The sequence below is a fragment of the Vipera berus genome (genome assembly GCF_964194415.1).
Source record: "Vipera berus genome assembly, chromosome: 6".
NCBI lineage: Eukaryota > Metazoa > Chordata > Lepidosauria > Squamata > Viperidae > Vipera > Vipera berus.
The window spans coordinates 89,573,120-89,593,145 of NC_138208.1; the positions used below are offsets into that span (position 1 = coordinate 89,573,120).

At 46.8% G+C, this 20,026-nt stretch overlaps 1 protein-coding gene across 2 annotated transcripts in view; it reads right to left on the minus strand.

Moving 5' to 3' along the window:
• Window positions 1-437: 437 nt before the first annotated feature.
• Window positions 438-20,026, minus strand: part of LOC308670298 (protein TASOR 2-like) — a 45,322-nt gene continuing 25,733 nt past the window's right edge. For both annotated transcript variants that reach the window (XM_081331749.1, XM_081331750.1), the window contains 10 exons: window positions 17,576-17,740; window positions 15,589-16,450; window positions 14,235-14,658; window positions 8,999-12,637; window positions 7,663-7,788; window positions 6,326-6,479; window positions 5,642-5,747; window positions 4,154-4,335; window positions 3,416-3,530; window positions 438-1,839 (listed from right to left, as the gene is read on the minus strand). In XM_081331749.1, the coding sequence (XP_081187875.1) occupies window positions 1,836-1,839; window positions 3,416-3,530; window positions 4,154-4,335; window positions 5,642-5,747; window positions 6,326-6,479; window positions 7,663-7,788; window positions 8,999-12,637; window positions 14,235-14,658; window positions 15,589-16,450; window positions 17,576-17,740 (5,777 nt within the window). In that variant the 3' untranslated portion in view covers window positions 438-1,835. The remainder of the gene's footprint in view (window positions 1,840-3,415; window positions 3,531-4,153; window positions 4,336-5,641; window positions 5,748-6,325; window positions 6,480-7,662; window positions 7,789-8,998; window positions 12,638-14,234; window positions 14,659-15,588; window positions 16,451-17,575; window positions 17,741-20,026) is intronic.

A 20,026-nucleotide genomic window follows, 5' to 3' on the forward strand; every position in this document is an offset into this window, starting at 1 on the left:
AGGAATTCTGGGAGTTGAAGTCCACAAGTCACGAAAGGGCCAAGTTGGAAGACACCCTCCCCCCCCACCCTCCCCGCTATAAAGTTATAAAGCCAGGATTAAAAAAAAAAGAATCAATAAATGCAGGTAGTCCCCAGCTGCCAAACTGACACAATAATACAAAATTTAGATGATTTTTTTTCCCGCCCTCCTTCCCATTGTCCGTCGTTAACGCCCTCGGTGTGGTTTTACACCTCTAGTTGGTTTGAGTTTTATTATTTTTTGGGGGGGGGGAATTGTCCTCTTCCCCCTGAATGATTCCACTACGCCTTTTCAAGTCAACTTTATTTAGAAAGATTAGTTACAAAAGAATTCTTTTGTTGTTGTTGTTTTGCCCCCACCCCAAAGATGGGCGAAGATATCTTACAAGGCCTAATTTTTATTAGTGCAGCAACTTGAGTGGGGAATAAAAACACCAGAACCCTTTTATTATTGCAATACCGTGAACAGACCCCCCCCCCTTCTCGAGGGAGAGGCCGAACTCAACAAACCATGCTCTTATCTACAAGAGAAATCAAGTGCTACTAACTCGGAGTATCTATTTTGTCGCCCCTCCTCCTCCCCCCACCCCGCAAAACGCCCCCTGCAAAGGTAAATGATCACTGCCCAGTTGCGCCTGGCGTTCGTTTGGTGTGCAAAATAATCCCGAACCCTAAAAGGCCACGAGACGCGTGGAGCGCGGCTCTCGCACACGGTGCAGCGCACCAGGGGTGCCCGGATTGGGCAACTTTGAGAGAATTGACGTCCGATGGGTGGGGAATTCTGGGAGTCGAAATCCAATGGGTGGGGAATTCTGGGAGTTGAAGTGCAATGGGTGGGGAATTCTGGGAGTCGAAATCCAATGGGTGGGGAATTCTGGGACTAGTTCAATGGGTGGGGAATTCTGGGAGTCAAAAATCCAATGGGTGGGGAATTCTGGGAGGTGAAGTCCAATGGGTGGGGAATTCTGGGAGTTGAAGTCCGATGGGTGGGGAATTCTGGGGGTCGGAGTCTGATGGGTAGGGAATTCTGGGAGTCAAAGTCTGATGCGTGGGGAATTCTGGGAATCGGAGTCCGATGCGTGGGGAATTCTGGGAGTCGGAGTCCGATGCGTGGGGAATTTTGGGAGTCAGAGTCCGATGGGTGGGGAATTCTAGGAGTCGGAGTCCAATGGGTGGGGAATGGGAGTCAAAGTCCGATGTGTGGGGAATTCTGGGAATTGAAGTGAAATGGGTGGGGAATTCTGGGAATTGAAGTCCACTGGCTGTGGAATTGGACACCCCTGCCTAACACAGTCCCTGTGCAACACACCAAACCATACCACCCCCACCCCCACACACACTTTTGGAGTGCGCCAACCACGTCTCATGTCTGAAGTGTTGGGTTGAGGTCAACTGATTCCCTAACTAACCCTTCAAGTAAACAGATTTTTAATTTTTCCTATGAGATACGGAGCTGCACAATTGAGGTTCCCCGTTTCCTGGACTTCGCTTTCCTACGCAAGAGAGAGAGAGAGAGAGAGAGACGAGCACGAAACGCGTTTTCCTTCTGAGGTTCCACGTTGTGGTTAAATAAATCCATGCTCCCCCATTTCTCCCCCCCCCTCCAAAAAAAAAAATCCTTGCCACGGCCCTTAAATAAAACTGGCCGGGGGAATGAGGACCGTCTGCTTGACCTCAAACGGCGTTGCGGCGGCTTAATTGGAGTGAGCGGGACGAGAGTCCGGTGTCTCCGGGAACAACCGGAAGGAGCAGAAAAGCCAGCTTGGCGTCGCGATCCCTGGCTGCTTGCCGAGAGGCCAAAGGCGCCGATCCTGGTTACCTGGAACAAACAGCCGCTTGTTACGGATAGTCCTCGAATAGCAGTCCCCATTTGATCCCCATTTCCATTGCCGAGGAAGGCGGTTGTTGAGTTTTGCCCCCATTTCACGACTTGCCTTGGCACCGTCGTTAAATGAATCACTGCAGTTGTTAAGCTGGTAACACCGTTGTTAAGTGAATCTGGCTTCCCCCATTCACTTGGTTTGTCCGAAGGTCGCAAAAAGGGATCACGTCTCTCTCTCTCTCTCTCTCTCTCTCTCTCTCTCTCACACACACACACACACACACACACAACACACACAGGGATGCCGCGACCGTCATAAAGACATGCCAGTTGCCAAATGTAACTGGATTTCGATCATGTGACTATGAGAGATGCTGCAGCGGTCGTTAAGTGTGAAAAATGATGCTAAGTCACCTTTTTCAGTGGTGTTTGTAACTGAATAGTCACTATACAAATTGTCGTAAGCCGAGGACTACCTTGTAGTAGTTTTCCTCCTCCGGAAATTGTTTCCCCCCCACCCAACTTTCTTTCTTGCAGGTAGGGGGGAAAAATTGCTGCCACTAAAAAGTTGTTTCATGATGATGGACAGTAAATAAGATAATAAAATGTAAAATAAATATAAAATAGTAATATAAATAAATCAAATGAAATACAACACAGTAAAATAAAACGCAAACTATAAAATAAAATAATGTAAAATAAAATATAATACGAAATATAAATAAAATAATATAAAAGAAAATGTAAAAGAAAATTATAAAAGAAAATATATGTAAAAGAAAATTATAAAAGAAAATGAAAGAAAATAAATCGATGTAAAATAAAATAGCACAATAAATAAAATAAAATAAAATAATAAATGAAATAAATTACTACCGCTAGAAAGTCATTTCATGATGAGATGGGCAGTAAATAAAATAGAATAAAATAAAATGTAAAATTAATATAAAATAGTAACATAAGACAAGTCAAATAAAATATAAAATAATACAATAAAATGTAAAATGTAAAATAAAATGCAATACGAAATATAAATAATATAAAACAAAAATGTAAAATAATATTATATCAGAAAATAAATAAATATAAAATTAAATTATTATTATTATTATTATTTATTAAATGTATATACCGCCCTTCTCCCGGAGGACTCAGGGCGGTGAACAGGGCATATAAATAGAAATACAAAAGTTAAAAAAGGATTAAACAATTGCCCAATTAAAACAATCACAATATAAAACCCATTAAAACCCTAACGTTCCCCAATTATATAATAACATAGCACGATACAATAATAAAACAAAATAATAAAATAAAAATTTTTTAAAAATAGAATAGAATAGAATAATAAAATAAAATAAAAATAAAATAAAAATAAAATAAAATATAATAATAAAATAAAATAAAATAAAATAATAATAAAATAAAATAAAATAATAAAATAAAATAAAATAAAATAAAATAAAATAAAATAATAAAATAAAATAAAATAAAATCCTCAGCGGGACTTCCAAAACCCGCCATCGATGCTTCTTTTCGCTCTCCACTTTCTGGATCCGGCCGTTTTCCTTACCAGAAGCCGCTTCCGAACGGTGCCACCATCTCTTGAGCGGCTGCCATGAAGCCAGGGATGTCCAGGCGGAGAATCCCTTTGTCCTCCAAGGCTTCCCGGCAGGCACTGGCATTTTCTGTAAAGGCAAAAGCAGAGGTCTCTCTCCTGGACGAAACGAGAAAAGGCATTCTTCCGGGCTTGCACCCATTTCACAGAAGGGAATCTCAAGCCCAGGCAGGCAACGTGAGCCCAGAAAAGAGGCAAGGACGCCATCGGACGTCAAATCAAACGAGGTAACTCAAACTTGACTTACGTCCGGGTGCTTAGTGACCGTTCAAAGTTACAATGGACTTAGGAGGGGGGCCGGCTGCTTAGTGACCGTTTGAAGTTACAACGAGCTTACTTACTCTCACTCGGACCTTCCGCCAAAAAAAAAACCAACAGGGGAAGCCAGCTTCCTTTAACCACCGTGTGGCTGACTTAAAACCACCGTTTAAGGGATCCGCTTCAACAACTGTGGCGAGAAAAAGGTCCTAAAATGGAGCAAAGCTCGCGTAACCAGGGTCTCGCTTAGCGACGGAAAAAATGTCGGGCTCTCGGTCGGGCTCGTTAAGTCGAGGACTGCCTGTTTCGGCAAACGGAAGGGTGTTCTGGAAGAGAGGATCGGTGCGCTTGGCCGACGCCGTCGAGATTCTTCCTACGGTTTTTTTTTAGGGGGGGGGGCGGGGAGACAGCAACGAGGGGGAGGGGCTTTCCTACCTGTGAGGAACACGGCGAACCTCCGGGTGATGTGTTGAATCTGCAAGTTCAAGAGGCAGTCGAGGCGCTCAAATCTCGTGCAGGATCTGGAGTCGCACATGTGGTAGTGGAGGACTTCGGTGAGGTTGGCCACCTGGCAGGATTTCAGGACCGACTCCTTGGTGTACGCGGCAGGATCCCCCCTGCGGGAAGAAAGAAGACCAAGAGGTGATCCCTTGAGGCGGGTGGCAATTTCGCAAAGGGTCCCCAGTCCATCAGCCCAGCTGGTTTTCCCTCTTGGGGGTGGGGGGAAATAAATAAAATAGCAATATTGTCCGTGGGTATATCTCATTTTCCACCCGTAATACGGGCAGTCCTCAACTTACGACCACAATTGAGCCTGAAATATCTGTTGCTAAGCGAAACGTGAATATCGCCCCATTTTACGACCTTTCTTCCTAGAATCGTTGCGCGAATCGCTGCAGTTATTAAATTAGTAACATGGCTTCCCCCGTTGACTCTGCTTGTCCTGAGGTCACAAAAGGGGATATCACGTGATCCCGGGACACTGTGACCGTCATAAATAAGAGTCAGTTGCCAAGCATCTGAATTTTGATCACGCGACCACGGGGGATGCTGCAACGGTCAAAAATATGAGAACCGGTCATAAGTCACTTTTTTCAGGCCCACAGTAACTTTGAACAGTCGCTAAACAAACAGTCGCTAAACAAACAGCCCTTGTAAGTCAAGGGCTGCCTCATCTTCCAGCATTTGAATTTTAATCTGATTTGTGTTCGCTTTTAAGTTTTAACTTGTTTTTAATGCAGTTTTCAAATTCTGCTTTTACTGATATATTCATAGGTCCTTCTGATGTAAACTGCACAGATACTTGAGGTGAGATGAAGGGTGTAGAAATCTAAATAAAATAAAATAAAATGAAATTGCCCATGGAAGCTGCATTGGCCAGCTTCCCACAACATGCTTGTAAGATAACCCTGGTTAAATAAAATATATAATTGCTTCGTTCACACCCCGGTATTGGGCCCTGCTTGAGTGCATGAACCACTGTCAGAAAGAAGGCGGTGCTGATATAATGTGCTTCTTTGTTTAATGAGGACTAGCGTATGTACCCGTAGATTAGCCAAGAATTTTACGTGCCAAAATATACTCCCAAAATTATACTCGTATCGGCCCCTTTGGCAGGTAAGCAGAGCCGTAAAGCTTTCATCAAAATACCACGAAAAATGTGGGCCCCCCCCACAAATAAGTCAATTTGTCGTGCATTTTTGTTGAGATTTTGGTTAAAAAAAATTGAAGGTTAGCTCATGCTGCAGATGGGCATATCCACCAATATATATAGTATACGGTGTGCAGATTGGGTACGGTTGGGTGCGAGCCAATGAGGAAGCAGGATGGAGACCAAGGAGGTTGTTCCTGGGGGAGGAAGAGCAGGGGGTTGGACTAGAAGACCTCCAAGGTCCCTTCCAGCAACGTTCTGACTGATCTCACCTGGCATCTTCCTTGAGCTTCTTGGATTCTTGGTAGTGAAGAAGCCACTTCCATCTTCCATGACCGTTGAGTTTCTCCAGGGTTTTGATCACGTCTTTCAGCTCCCCTGGAGAAAAAGAGCAGGGCCCTGCCATTAGCCCAGGATTTCTCAACACTGCCTACTTTCAGAGGGGTGGAATTCAACTCCCAGAATTCCCCAGCCGGCACTCTTTAAGATCAGTGGATTTCAACTCCCAGAATTCCCCAGCTGGCATGTTTTAAGAGGGGTGGACTTAAACTCCCAGAATTCCCCAGCAGCCATTCTTTAAAATGCGGGGACTTCCACTCCCAGAATTCCCCAGCTGGCACGTTTTGAGATGGCTGGACTTCAACTCCCAGAATTCCCCAGCCAGCCTGCTTTAAAACGGGTGGACTTCAACTCCCAGAATTCCCCAGCCAGCATGCTTTCAGATGGGTGGACTTCAACTCCCAGAATTCCCCAGCCAGCCTGCTTTAAGATGGGTGGACCCACTCCCAGAATTCCCCAGCCGGCATGCCCAAATGACAAGTGGGTTACTTCCCCGGGGGCGGGGCTGGGAGCAGTGGGCTCCACCTACAACTGACGTGGCCGTGAGGAGCAGACCCCCTCCTTCCCGGCTGAGCCGAAGAGTTTGCAAACCGGCCCTGCGAAGCAGGCAGACTCACCCACGCTCATCCCCTGCAGCACGTTGTCATCGGACACCACAAAGCCTCCGCTGTGGAAAAGCTCCTGATAGGTGTGATCCAGAGCATCTTCCGGGCTGTCCACCCCGGCAAAAGTCACGTTGGGGCAGTGTTTGAGACGCAGCAAGGAAGGGACCTGTGGGAGCACCAAATAGATCGGGGTGTGTGTGTGTCAAACTCGCAACATCACGTGACATGTTGCGACGTATCGTGACTTTTTCCCCATTGCTGTCAATGGGGTGGGCACAGTTTTGCTGTGACGCATCCGGCCCGCGGGCCGGCAGTTTTAACAAAGCTGAAATAGATAGATAGATAGATAGATAGATAGATAGATAGATAGATGATAGATAGATAGATAGATAGATAGATAGATAGATAGATAGATAGGATGATAGATAGATGATAGATAGATAGATAGATAGATAGATAGATAGATAGATAGATAGATAGATAGATAGATAGATAGGATGATAGATAGACAGATGATAGATAGATAGATAGATAGATAGATAGATAGATAGATAGATAGATAGATGATAGATAGATAGATATAGATATAGATAGATAGATAGATGATAGATAGAGATAAGATGAGAGATAGATAAGATGATAGATTAGATAGATGAGATAGGTGAGATAGATGAGATGATAGATAGATAGATGATAGATAGGATGATAGATAGATAGATAGATAGATGATAGATAGATAGATAGATAGATAGATAGATAGATAGATAGATAGATGATAGATAGATGATAGATAGATAGATATAGATAGGTAGATAGATAGATAGATAGATAGATAGATAGATAGATAGATAGATAGATAGATGATAGATAGATAGATAGAGATAAGATGAGAGATAGATAAGATGATAGATTAGATAGATGAGATAGATGAGATAGATGAGATGATAGATAGATAGATAGATAGATAGATAGATAGATAGATAGATAGATAGATAGATAGATAGATAGATGATAGATAGATAGATGATGGATGGATGGAAGGATGGATGGATGGATGGATGATAGGGAGGGAGGGAGGGAGGGAGGAAGGAAGCAGCAACTTGTCTCTAGAAGTTGTGGGCACTCCGGGTAATTTTTAAGAGGAGATTGGAGACATATTTGTCGGTATAGGGTCTCCTGCTTGAGCAGGAGGTTGGACTAGAAGACCTCTAAGGTCCCTTCCAACTCTGTTGTTCTGTGATCTACCGCATTCCCCCAAATGTCTTCAACTAGGCAAAGATCCTGCCCCGTTGCTGATCAACAGCCGAGAATTATTTCCCGGAAGAGCCAAAAGTGAGGTTTGAACCTACTTTGTGGATGTGTAAGAAAATGTCCTCATTTCGAACGATGACCAGCAGGTTCCCCGCTTCCACAGCGCTTCCTTGGCGCAACTGCCGCACATCCACTTCGGTATGGCCTCCCTTGTTCAGCAAATTCTGGAAGGAGACGCAGTTGTTAAATCCATCCCCGAAGCGCGAAACGGCGGCCACGGCGAGGAGAACCACACACACACACACAGGGAGAGGCCTGGCTTTAGCAGACTCAGCTGCGCGTGGAACAAGTCCGTTGTGTTGCGCCGTTCTGCCCCGTCTGCGTGCAGATGACGCAGCCCGAGGCAACTCCCATTTGAGCAACAGCACAAATTGTTATGGGGCATGTTTGTGTATCCTCCTCAAACAACAGCCAGTTTGGCTGTAGTGGTTAAGGTATACCAGCCTAGAAATCAGGAGTTCAAGTCCCGCTTTAGGCATGAAAGCCGACTGGGTGAGTTTGGGCCAATCACCAGGAGATGCTGAGTTCTAGTCCTGCCTTAGGTACAAAAGCCAGCTGGGTGAGTTTGGGCCAATCACCAGGAGACGGTGAGTTCTAGTCCCGCCTCAGGCATGACAGCCAGCTGGGTGAGTTTGGGCCTATCACCAGGAGACGGTGAGTTCTAGTCCTGCCTTAGGTACAAAAGCCAGCTGGGTGAGTTTGGGCCAATCATCAGGAGACGGCGAGTTCTAATTCCGCCTTAGGCACAAAAGACGGCTGGGTGACTTTGTCCAATCACCAGGAGAGTTCTAGTGTTGCCTTAGGTATAAAAACTCGCTAGGTGACTTTGGCCAATCACCAGGACACAGTGAGTTCTAATTCCGCCTTAGCCATGAAAGCCAGCTGGGTGACCTTGGACCAATCACCAGGAGTCGGTGAGTTTTAGTCCCGCCTCAGGCATGACAGCCAGCTGGGTGAGTTTGGGCCAATCATCAGGAGACAGTGAGTTCTAGTCCTGCCTTAGGTACAAAAGCCAGCTGGGTGACTTTGGCCAATCACCAGAAGATGTGAGTTCTAGTCTTGCCTTAGGTATAAAAACTCTAGGTGACTTTGGCCAATCACCAGGAGACAGTGAGTTCTAGTCCTGCCTTAAGTACAAAAACCGGCTGGGTGACTTTGGCCAATCACCAGGAGACGGTGAGTTCTAGTTCCGCCTTACTCATGAAAGCCAGCTGACTTTGGACCAATCACTGTCTCAACTCAACCCACCTCACAGGGTTTTTGTGGGGAAAGGAGTAAATACATATGTTTGCTCATTAGAGGATTCGCTGCCTGTCTTGTTGGGATCAGCCTGATGGTGCACTTGTAGATTTTTATTCACCCACCAAATCCTACCTTTACTCTCCCGAAGAACGGGTCGTCTTCCGTTTCCATCACGTAGAACAAGAAAGGTTTTCGGCACGTTTCCTGGGCTACGTTTTTCAGCTGGAAGTGTAGTGTGTTGCGCAGCGCGGCGAGAAGATCCTCGTAGCCCAGCGTCCTTGGAGGTCGAGGTAGGTACCGTTTCTCCCCCGCCTCTCCTGAGGTAGCAGTGGCGTTTCTCTCTGGGTTGCACGTCCGCCTGCTATCAAAAGCCATCGCTCTGCTGAAGTCGGCAAACTCTTCGACAACGGACGACACATCCCGGGAGAAACTGTTCAGCTTATTGTAGGTCAGTTCCTGGAGATGCAAAGAAGGGAAGGGACGCTTCGGACCGAGTCCACTTTGACTCCTCGGGGCAACAGCTGGGCCAAACGGATCCTGGGTGGCAGGAAACGGGCCGTAGAAGTCCTCGCGTCTGCCACCGGTCCTCGGGTTTGAGTTCACCACGGTGACGAGAAGCGGACTTCTGCTCCTAACGGGAAACCTAGCGATTGTCCCTTCGGAGACCGTTCTCGACGGCAGCACTGCTCCTATCCCTTGAAGTGGGACCTTCTTGGTGGGAAGCACGCGGGAGGTAGAACGTTGTGACCTCTTCAGGATCTCTCGGATCCTGCAATGGAATCGCACGGATTCCAGGTCTAAAATGTTTTGAATCGGATTGCTCAGAAAACCCCAGTTCCTGCTCCAGGCATTGATCAATCCCAAATCTCCGGAGAAAGGGCTGTGCTCTTTGGAGAATGTGTGGAAAGTCCTCGTTTTCTCCTTGTGCTTCTTGGTGACGGAGAAATTGATATAATCCTTGAAGTGCTCGGGCTTATGGCCCACATCGAGAGACAGCAATAAAGACCAATCCTCTTTTTTAAAACCAAAAGGAAAGTTGTGTTTCGTGAGCCCGACATCTGATGCCTTCTGGCTAGCTTCTGAAGATACCCAATCCCCATCTTTACAAGTCTCTTTCCCAGGACCTGAACTACAGGTAAACTCGGACTCAATGCTTGGGGAGGCCTTGAATCTTGGTTGATCCAAACCCTTGAGTTTACTTGTGGGATGCCAATCTACGCAGGCATCTTGGCCGCTCTCCGCCGGCAGAGACTCATCTTCCCAGTCCACATCCATGCTTGAAAAACTGGTAGTCATCTGTGTCCTTTCATCAAGTTGAGGGTTTTCAAGACTTCCCAGAGACTCCTTTGCTTCTACTTGGGCCTCTTCTTCCTGATCATCTGGAACTTGTTTCGAATCTCTGTCAACCAAAGGATCAGGTTCTTCTGCCAAAGAGTCCTCCTGACCTTCTGCTGGGACAAAGGACGGGTTCTCCACATTTTCTCTAGAACCGTCATCCCTGTTACAAATGGGTTCTTCCGGATTAACCTTTGTTTGCTCAACTTCTTCCAAAGTGGACATGCCGTAGTCATCTAGTGAGTCGGTGGTTTCAAGACATGACCATCTGCCTTTTGGGTTGGTGGCGCCCAGCTCTTCTTGACTGGTGCTACAATTCGAGAAGATCCCCGTGGCAGCTGAGGTAGCATCATTCTCTTGAAGTTCTTCTTTTTCAGAAACATCTCCTGGATCAGACGTCGTGTTCTCCTTTGGTGGGTAGCACCGCTCTCCTTGTTCCCTGCCTTGCAAGTCTTCCTGTTGGTCAGCAAAGGTGGAACTCTGTTCTAAACATTCATCGGCGCCTTTCACGTCCGCGTGGGAATGCTCGACCGTTGAGGAGCCCTCATCATCGCTCTCGGGAGGCGTCACACACTCTAACATGTCCAGATTAATCCAGCCTAAACTCTTCTGAGCCCTCGTTTCTTCACTCTCAGCTATTGTGGCACACACCGTAACTACCAACTCCTCCATTAAAGCATGGACCTCTTCAGCTACAGCGGCCGCGGTAACGGTTGCTTTATCAACCTCATCCTCAGAGGCGGCTTCTTCTCTTGCAGAAGAATCACCGATGTCCTCTTGACCCAAACACGTTTCGTCCTTGAAGGAAGTCTCAGGTTCCACATCGTGCAATTCCGAGCACAGGGATTCTTTTGCGGGCTGAGAATTCGCCAGGATCTTTTCTCCCCGCCTGACCGTCTGCTCCTCTTGAGTGCCAAAATCGAACTCTACACACTGCGGGTCACTAACTCGTCCCGAAACATTGTCCGTTGGCCGAACGACATCCTCTTCTTGGGGAACGGGAGATTTCTCAAGCAAATCCAGTTTGGCGCTGGAATCTTCCTGCAATTTTGCAGCTTCGTCCGGCTGGAGAGGACTAGCTGGATGGTCTTCTCCCTCGGGGTTGTCAACCAAATCCATTTCTTTGGCCAGGGGAAGACTTTGAGCGAATGCAACGGAGCTCTCTTGGTTTTCCACCACTTCCGGCAGAGTCGATATACCGTTTGGTATCGAGTTCAAGCCCAAGTCGCTGTTTGGTTCGCCAAGAGGCACAGCTGGATCGGCCAATTCTGTGCTGTCCTGAGAAATATCTTCAATCAGATCCATTGAACCTTGAAAGATGCGATACAGGGGATTTTCCAGATGGTCTTCCTGGCCCCTTGGTGGCTCTTCATCAGAAGCTCGTTGATGGACGGGACTAGCCTGCCACGAAGGCAGACAGGACAAACGGATCCCGTCGTCCTCCTGGGAAGCTGAGGAAAGGTCAACCAGATCAACTGGGTTTGGAACCCTAGGACTTTCCGCCGATTCCTGTTGACTTTGTAAGGGTCCACCTTCAGCCGCTAGATCATTTGGGAAGTCTCCGGAAGCTTGAATGGGAACCGGATCTGCTAAGATCGCTTCATCGTGTGAGTCCTCCACCTTGTCTATTTGCCTTGGAGATGTGAGGTCCATCTTCTTGGCTGACCCAGCCAGCTTTTCTTCAACGGTCATTGGATGTAAGGAGCTCGCCTGTTGAGGAACCATCTCAATCAATCCCGTTTGGTTTGGAGATACGGAACTTGAGGATGGTCCTACAGCAGCTTCTTGGACAGTCAAATGCCCGGACAAAGTATCTGGTGATGCCTTAGATGGGAGAAGACCTTGTCCGGATAATGTTTCATCCCACATACCATCCGTTTCTTTCCTTCCTTTCACCTCATTCTCCTCGGGATCTTCCTCGTCCTCTGAAACCAGATCCATATCTTGGACTTCCATGTTAGCATCGTTCCTTTCGGACAGCACGGGATCAGTGGATCCCAAGTCCATGCTTTCTCCCTCTTCCCGATCAGTATGAAGTCTAGGCTGATTTTCCACTTTGCTTCCTGGACTAGAGGGTTCCCGAGATGTCACATCTGCTTCGAACTCCACCGCTTTCGACGTTCCTATCTTGGGACCGCCATCTGGGAGGTCATCTCTCTTCTCCTCTTCTGAACAAGACACGACATCAAGTCTCCCATTTGCTGCGGAAATGGCAACTTCGGTGCTTGCCATGGGCTGTTGGTTTCTCGAACCGTCCGGAGGTCCCGTACACACAAGCGCATCATTTTGGGAAGCGCCAACCAGCTTAGTCTCTGCCCTTCTGTCTACCTTGGGTTGACAAGTTGGAGGGTTCACACGTTCATCAACCCCGGGCGGGTTTGCAATAGGAAGCACAGGATGAAGCAAGGTTTGTTCTTTGGGCTCTGCTTCAACCGCCTGGGGAAAAAAAATAATAATTCCAGATTTCAGATTTGTTGTTACGCAAAACATCACGGTATCCCGTGCTCTCTCAGCTTGGTTGCTTTCTTGTAGACATTTCATTACTTAACTAGGTAACTTTATTTTCACTGATATGATAGACCGCTGATGATGTTCGCTAGTTGGGTCACGAAATGTCTGCAAGAAAACAAACAAGTTTGGAGAGCACCAAGGACCCCACAGTTTCTTTTCTTTCTTTCTTTCTTTCTTTCTTTCTTTCTTTCTTTCTTTCTTTCTTTCTTTCTTTCTTTCTTTCTTTCTTTCTTTCTTTTTCTTTTTCTTTCTTTCTCTCTCCCTCCCTCCCTTCCTTCCTTTCTTCCTTCCCTTTCTTCCTTCTCCTTTCCACTCCTTTCTAGCACTGATGATGTTCCCTAGTTGAGTCATGAAACGTCTGCAAGGAAACCACCCAGCTCAGAGAGCACCAAGGACCCCACAGTTCTTTCTTTCTCTTCCTTCCTTCCTTCCTTCCTTCCTTCCTTCCTTCCTTCCTTCCTTCCTTCCTTCCTTCCTTCCTTCCTTCCTTCTCCTTTCCACTCCTTTCTAGCACTGATGATGTTCCCTAGTTGTGTCATGAAATGTCTGCAAGAAAATCACCCAGCTCAGAGAGCACCAAGGACCCCACAGTCATCTTCCTCCTCCTCCTCCTCCTCCCCCCCTCCACAAACCCTACTCTCTTTTAGCACTGATGAGGTTACCTAGTTCGGTCATGAAACATCTGCAAGAAAACAAAGAGAGCACCACAGACCCCACAGTCATCCTCTTCTCCTCCTGCACCCCCCGCTCAAAACCACTCCCTTCTAGCACTAATGATGTTACCTAAATGGGTCATCAAATGTCTGCAAGAGAACAGCCAAGCTCAGAGAACAGCAAGGAGCCACAGTTCTCCTCCTCTTCTTCCTTTCTCCTTCTCCTCCCCCTCCTCCTCTCCCTTCCTTTCCCCTTCTCCTCTTTCTCCTCCCCTTCTCCTCCCCCTCCACTCCATAAAGCCTATACCAGGGGTAGGCAACCTTGGCTCTTTTATGACTGGTGGACTTCAACTCCCAGAATTCCTGAGCCAGCTATGCTGAGGGGAAAGGGAGAGGTTTCCATGCTGAGTCATGCTGGCTGAGGAATTCTGGGAGTTGAAGTCCGCGAGTCATGAAGGGGCCATAGTTCCCCCCATGCTGGTTCAGGAATTCTGGGAGTTGAAGTCCACAAGTCATGAAGGGGCCATAGTTCCCCCCCATGCTGGTTCAGGAATTCTGGGAGTTGAAGTCCACAAGTCACGAAGGGGCCATAGTTCCCCCCATGTTGGCTCAGGAATTCTGGGAGTTGAAGTCCACAAGTCATGAAGGGGCCATAGTTCCCCCCATGCTGGTCCCTGGCCTATACCCTCCTAGCACAGATGAAGTTACCTAGTTGGGTCATGAAACATCTGCCAGAAAACAACCAGGTTCAGAGTGCGCCACGCACCCCACAATTCAACCTTGAACTATAAATATTCTGGCACCCCTTGCAGAGAGGAGCCATTCACACCTTCATCGCTGGCTCTAAGGGGCCCCAACCAAAACCTTACCTCCTCAACGGACTTCAGAGAAGGACGAGACCGTCCCTCCTCCTCAAGCAAATCCTCGGTCTCTTCAAGTTGAGTAAGAGGACTCTCTTCCTCTAAGGAGTTGGTGGAGGACAGCTTGTCACACGCGAGGAGCTTCTGGGAATGAGAGGTTACTCCATCTTCTTCTCCTTCAGTAGGTACCTGGAGAGCTTCGGAGACAGAAGCCGGGCCTTTCTCCAAAATGGACGCTCCACCACCACCACCATCCATGGTCTCCAAAGGGTCCACCAGACTGTTCAGGGACACGTACTTCGCAGGGTTACTGTGTTCGACCACTTTTCGTACCGTCAGGGCTTGGAACTTTTTGCTATAAAACAGCGCCATCCACATGTGCAGGATCAGCCTCATGTCCTCCATGTTATCTGAGAGACTTTCATCCCAGGGCCTAAAATTTAGGAAAAGGAGGCGAAAGTAGGCATTTGGGCTTGGCCTCGGGAGCCCGCCAGAGTTCACACCTCAAACACAATGCACCCGACTAAGGGTAGTCCTCGACTTACGACCACAACCGAGCCGCAAATTTCCGCTGCTAAGCGAGGTGTTTCCTCAGCATGTTTTTGCCCCACCCATTTCACAACCTTTCCTGCCGCGGTTGCTAAGTGAATCACCGTTAAATTAGTTATTAAGTGAATCTGGTCGTCCCCCTGGACTTTGCCGGTCAGGCGGTCGCAAAAGAGAATCACGCCACCCCCCACCCCCGGGACGCTGCAACCGTCATAAATACGAGTCACTCGCCGAGCGTCTGAATTTTGATCAGATGACCGCGAGGATGCTGCGGCGGTCATCAGTGTTAAACGTGGTCATTTTTCAGTGCCGTTGTAACTTCAGTCACCAAACTGTTGTAAATCAAGGACTATCTGTAGTAAGCTGAATTTTGCAGTCAATTCTTTTTCTAATAATCCCGACAGAGAATTGTCCTCTTTACAGCCACCGCTGTTCACCGAATCAATGTTTTTGCTAAATGATGAAACCTAATTCCAGATCCATCGGTTCTTACCTCTCAACACCCCCAAAATTGATTTGGGAACTAACCAGACGTGATTTGGAATCCCCAGAAAAAAAACTTGTTTTACTCCCAAACCACACCAAGGTATTTACCATATTTATCGGCGTATAACACGCACTTTTTCTTCCTGAAAATAGGGGGCAAATGATGTGTGCGTGTTATACGCCGATATAATGTTAATGACCCATAGTTAATGACCCATTATCCGAAGCTGCAGCTGAAATTTCCTTTTTAAAATGAGGTGCGTGTTATACGCCGGTGCGTGTTATATGCCGATAAATACGGTATTTGGTCTATGGGTCCCTCACTTACCCGTGCACTGCCCGTAGGACGGTTTTTTCTAAGGAATTATTAGTATATTTGCTATCCAAATTGAAGAGGTATTTTGCCTCCCACTGGAAAGTAACCTGGACCGTTTTCTCGCAAGAGGTCACTCGGCGACTGGCGGAAAAGTCCTCCCTCGGCCGTGCCGCCATGAGGGTGAAACGAGCGGGCGGTAAATGGTTCGTAACCGGTTTGCCCGGTTGGCACGAATTCTGCTGGTGCTGGAAAGGAAGCACTTTTCCAACCAAGGGACCCGGTTTATCTTGCTTCACCCCGTTCCTCGGATCGGGAGAAGGCGGCGCCCCCTTTTGGGGGGTCTCGGAGACGGGGGAGGCGTAGGAGTGCTCTAACGAAATCATGACGCCCGAATCCGACAGGTCCCCGGTCTCGTTCGTAAGGGCCAGGGAAGATTTGGTGAAGTCGGTCCTCGCTTTCTTCTGTTTGCTGGGATTCACGGCGATTCGGTCCTTAATGTTCGAAGGACAGTCCCTGTCCCGGCCGGCTTCCTTGACAGGCCAAAGTGATGATCGGCAGGTCTGTCCGGGCAGGAAAGTCCCTTTCCATTTCTTGGTAGCCCTGTGATATTCGTGATCGGACGATTTGTGCAAAAATTTCCCACGCGGTAGATGATGTTCCCGGGACGGGCGGAAACGTCCGAAGTCTCTTCGACCGTTCCCATCCAAGGGAACGTTACAGGAGCTCAGCGCTAAATCGGCTAACAGGTTCAACGCGTGCGAATCGCAATCTTCGGAAGTCCGCAGGGCGTCCACAACAGCCGCGTCGTTTTTTACGGAGACCGCCTCGATCTTTTGCTTTTCCGAAGACACGTCGCGGACGTTTTTCCTCGGGGCTGCGCAAGGAGAGACAAAAATATTAGCGCAAGGGGGACAGGGGTACTTTGGGTTGGGAAAAAAAATAGAAGGAAGAAAAGGCACATTTGTCTCCAGAGGTGGCTTGGTTTTATCTGATCGTGAACACCCAAGGTAACTCTGGGTGGGTTCATTCGGGCAGATCTACTTGGTTTTGATAAGTCTAGCGAGGTGGAAAAGGGATCCGAATGATCCCTGGACGCCAAAAACAAGGGGGCAGGCATGAAAGGAAAGGGATAGGATAGAAACAGAATTAGAATTATTAGAATTAGAATCATTAGGATTAGAATTAGGATTGGCATTATTAGAATGATTAGAATTGGCATTATTAGAATGATTATTATTATTATTTATTATTATTTATTCAATTTATATACTGCCCTTCTCCCATAGGACTCAGGGCGGTTCACAAGGTTTTTTTAAAAACAATACAACAATTACAAAACTTAAAATCAAATAAAAGATTATATAGACCTTGCAATAAAACCCCAGTTAAAATACAGTTAAAATCCCAATTAATATTCTCAGACCAGGCCAAAGAACTCAAAGAGCCAGGTCTTCAGGTCCCGGCGGAATGAACGAAGGTCAGGGGCAGGATTAGAACTGGAACTATTAAAATTAAGGTTATTAGAATTAGTTATTAGAATTAGAGATATTAGAATTAGAATTATTAGAATTAGAATTAATTAGGATTAGAATTGGAATGAGAGTTATTAGAATTAGAATCGTTAAGTGAACCGAGGCAGTCATTAAGCGAATCCTGCTCCCTGCCCATTGACTTTGCTTGTTGGAAGCCGGCTGGGAAGGTGGTGATCACGTGACCCCAGGGCAAATATGAACCAGCCGCCAAGCGCCTGAATTTCGATCCCCTGACCAGTTGCGCCATGTGTAAAAGCCTTTTTTTTCAGCGCTAACTTCAAACGGTCACTAAGCGAACGGTCGTAAGTCGGGGACCGCCTGGACCGGCTTCTCATCCTTGCCCCAGCTTTTAAAAAACAAAAAAACAAAACAAAAAAAACCCCAAGAAGGTATGGAGGACAGGAAACAGAATTATCTTTTTTTTTCCGGTCAGGGTTTCTATGTGTGGATCATCGCCGCCATCTTACTTGGTCGTTTTGCGTCCATTTTGTCCATGTTCCTCATCGCTTTCTCTGCCTCGGTCAGCCGGGGCTTCTTCTCCTCCGTGACGGGTCCGCCTGAAGCCTCCGTGGCTCCCTCGGGCGAGACACTCCTCGGGCCTTGAATGAATTCCGCAGACAAAACTTCGGCCCCTGGCAGACACAACAAACCAGTGAGTAACCACGGTTTTCTGGCGGTGGCACAGCGCAAAGGATTTATAAGCAGACCTCGTTTAGCGACCCCAATTGAGACCAGCAACGTGGTCCTTAAGTGAAGCAGTCGCTAAGTGGGGCCCAGGAACCACGGCTTTCTGGTGATGGCACAGCACAAAGGATTGATAGGCAGTCCTCGTCTAGCGACCCCCAATTGGGACTGGCAACCTGGTCCTTAAGTGAAGCGATTGCTAGGTGAAGCCCGGTGAGTAACCATGGCTTTCTGGTAATGGCACAGCACCAAGGATTAATAGGCAGTCCTCGTTTAGCGAGCCCAATTGGGACTGGCAACGTGGTCGTTAAGTGAAGTGGTCGCTAAGTGCAACCCGGCGAGTGCCATGGTTTCAGGTGGTGGCATTACAGGAAGCAAAGCAAATCCAGCCCTCTCAAATTCGGCTCCCCAAACCACCCTAACTTATCTGCACAGCACAAAGAATTTATAGGCAGTCCTCATTTAGCGACCACAATTGGAACTGGCAATTCAGTTGTTCAGTGAAGCAGTTGCTAAATGAAGCCAAACAAGTACCAAACAAGTACCATGAGTACCAAGAGGGATAACTAATCAGCCCAGTTAGCTCCCTACATGACCGACAATCCTTACTAATCTACTTATCGACAAAGCATAAAGAATACATATAGTAGGTAGTCCTCATTTAGCGACCACAATTGGGACCTCTTAAGCAAAATGGTCACTAAGTGAACCTGGTTACAATCGGGCGTCAGTTTTCCTTGGCTTTAGACACTCGCGAGAGTGGTAAATGCAAGATTGGTTGCAAAGTTACCTTTTTCACCGCCGTCGCAACTGCAAACAGTCACTGTACGAGGCGGTCGGTGAACGAAGGCAATCTATAAAGGCCGCATCTCACAAGGCCCCAATCTGGGTTGTAAACCTCTGAGCCACCACTAGAGGGCAGCAAAGCGTTGTTTAAGTCTTGCCTTTCCTGCTCTCTTAAGGCAAAGGTCTCCAACCTTGGAACTTGTGGACTTCAACTCCCAGAATTCCTCAGCTGGCTTTGCTGGCTGAGGAATTCTGGGAGTTGAAGTCCACAAGTCTTCAAGTTGCCAAGGTTGGGTTTTGGCTTCCAGAAACTGGTTCCACCGCCGCCCAGCTTGTTTGGCCTGATAATGTTGGTTTCGAGCAAGCATCGACCCAGACTTTAAAAGGCAGAGAAGTCACTTGCGAAAGGCTTAGCGGTCGGGGCCATGATGCGAAAGACTAAGGAGACGCTTTGAGATAGCAAGATGGGAGGGAGGTACATATAAACCGCCCTGTAAACCGCCCTGAGTCCTTCGGGAATAGGGCGGTATAGAAATCTAATTAATAATAATAATATAATAATTAAGTAAGCAAATAAATGCATACATACATATATCCATACATACCTTATCTATGGGGTGGGAGTTGGGGGGGGAATGTTTTCCTGGTTGGCTGGGGATGGTATTGCATCATTGTTTAAAATAAACCAAGGGCAAAGTCCAGGAGTCTCCTTAGGGCAATTTGTCAGAAGAAGGCACAATGGTCCCCAAGACTTGCGTAATCCCAGCGCCCATCTTGACTTTTTTGACCCTCCTTGGCTGAGTTCCCCCACTTATAGCTCCAGGACTTACCCTCCATTATTGGAAGATATCAGGCAGGGGGTACAAATTTACTTAATAATCAATCAATGATTAATCCTTTGTCACTGTGTATTATTATGTCCATCATGCTGAGCAATTGATTAATTAATAATTAAATGTATACACTGCCCGATAGGTTTATTCTTCCAATGCTGGAAAAGAAAAGTATTTTTTTGCCAACCACACTATGGATAAATAAAATGAAATATGCCTGTTTACTTGAATTGTTTCTATAATAACTTTAAAGATGATAGATAGATAGATAGATAGATAGATAGATAGATAGATAGATAGATAGATAGATAGATAGACAGACAGACAGACAGACAGACTGATAGAATTAGATATATAATTATATAGATATTAGACGCAGAGAGCAACAAAAATTAGATAGCAATAGAGAGAGAGAGAAAGAAGGGGGCAGAGATGGATGGATACAGGTCAATTGGATGGATGGATAGATAGAATTAGATATAAATATATAGATATTAGATGTAGGGTGAGACAAAGATTAGATAGTAATAGAGAGAGGGGGAAAGAAAGGAGGAAGGGACAGATGGACACAGACATATGTAGATATATAGACAGAGATATAGATTATAGATATAT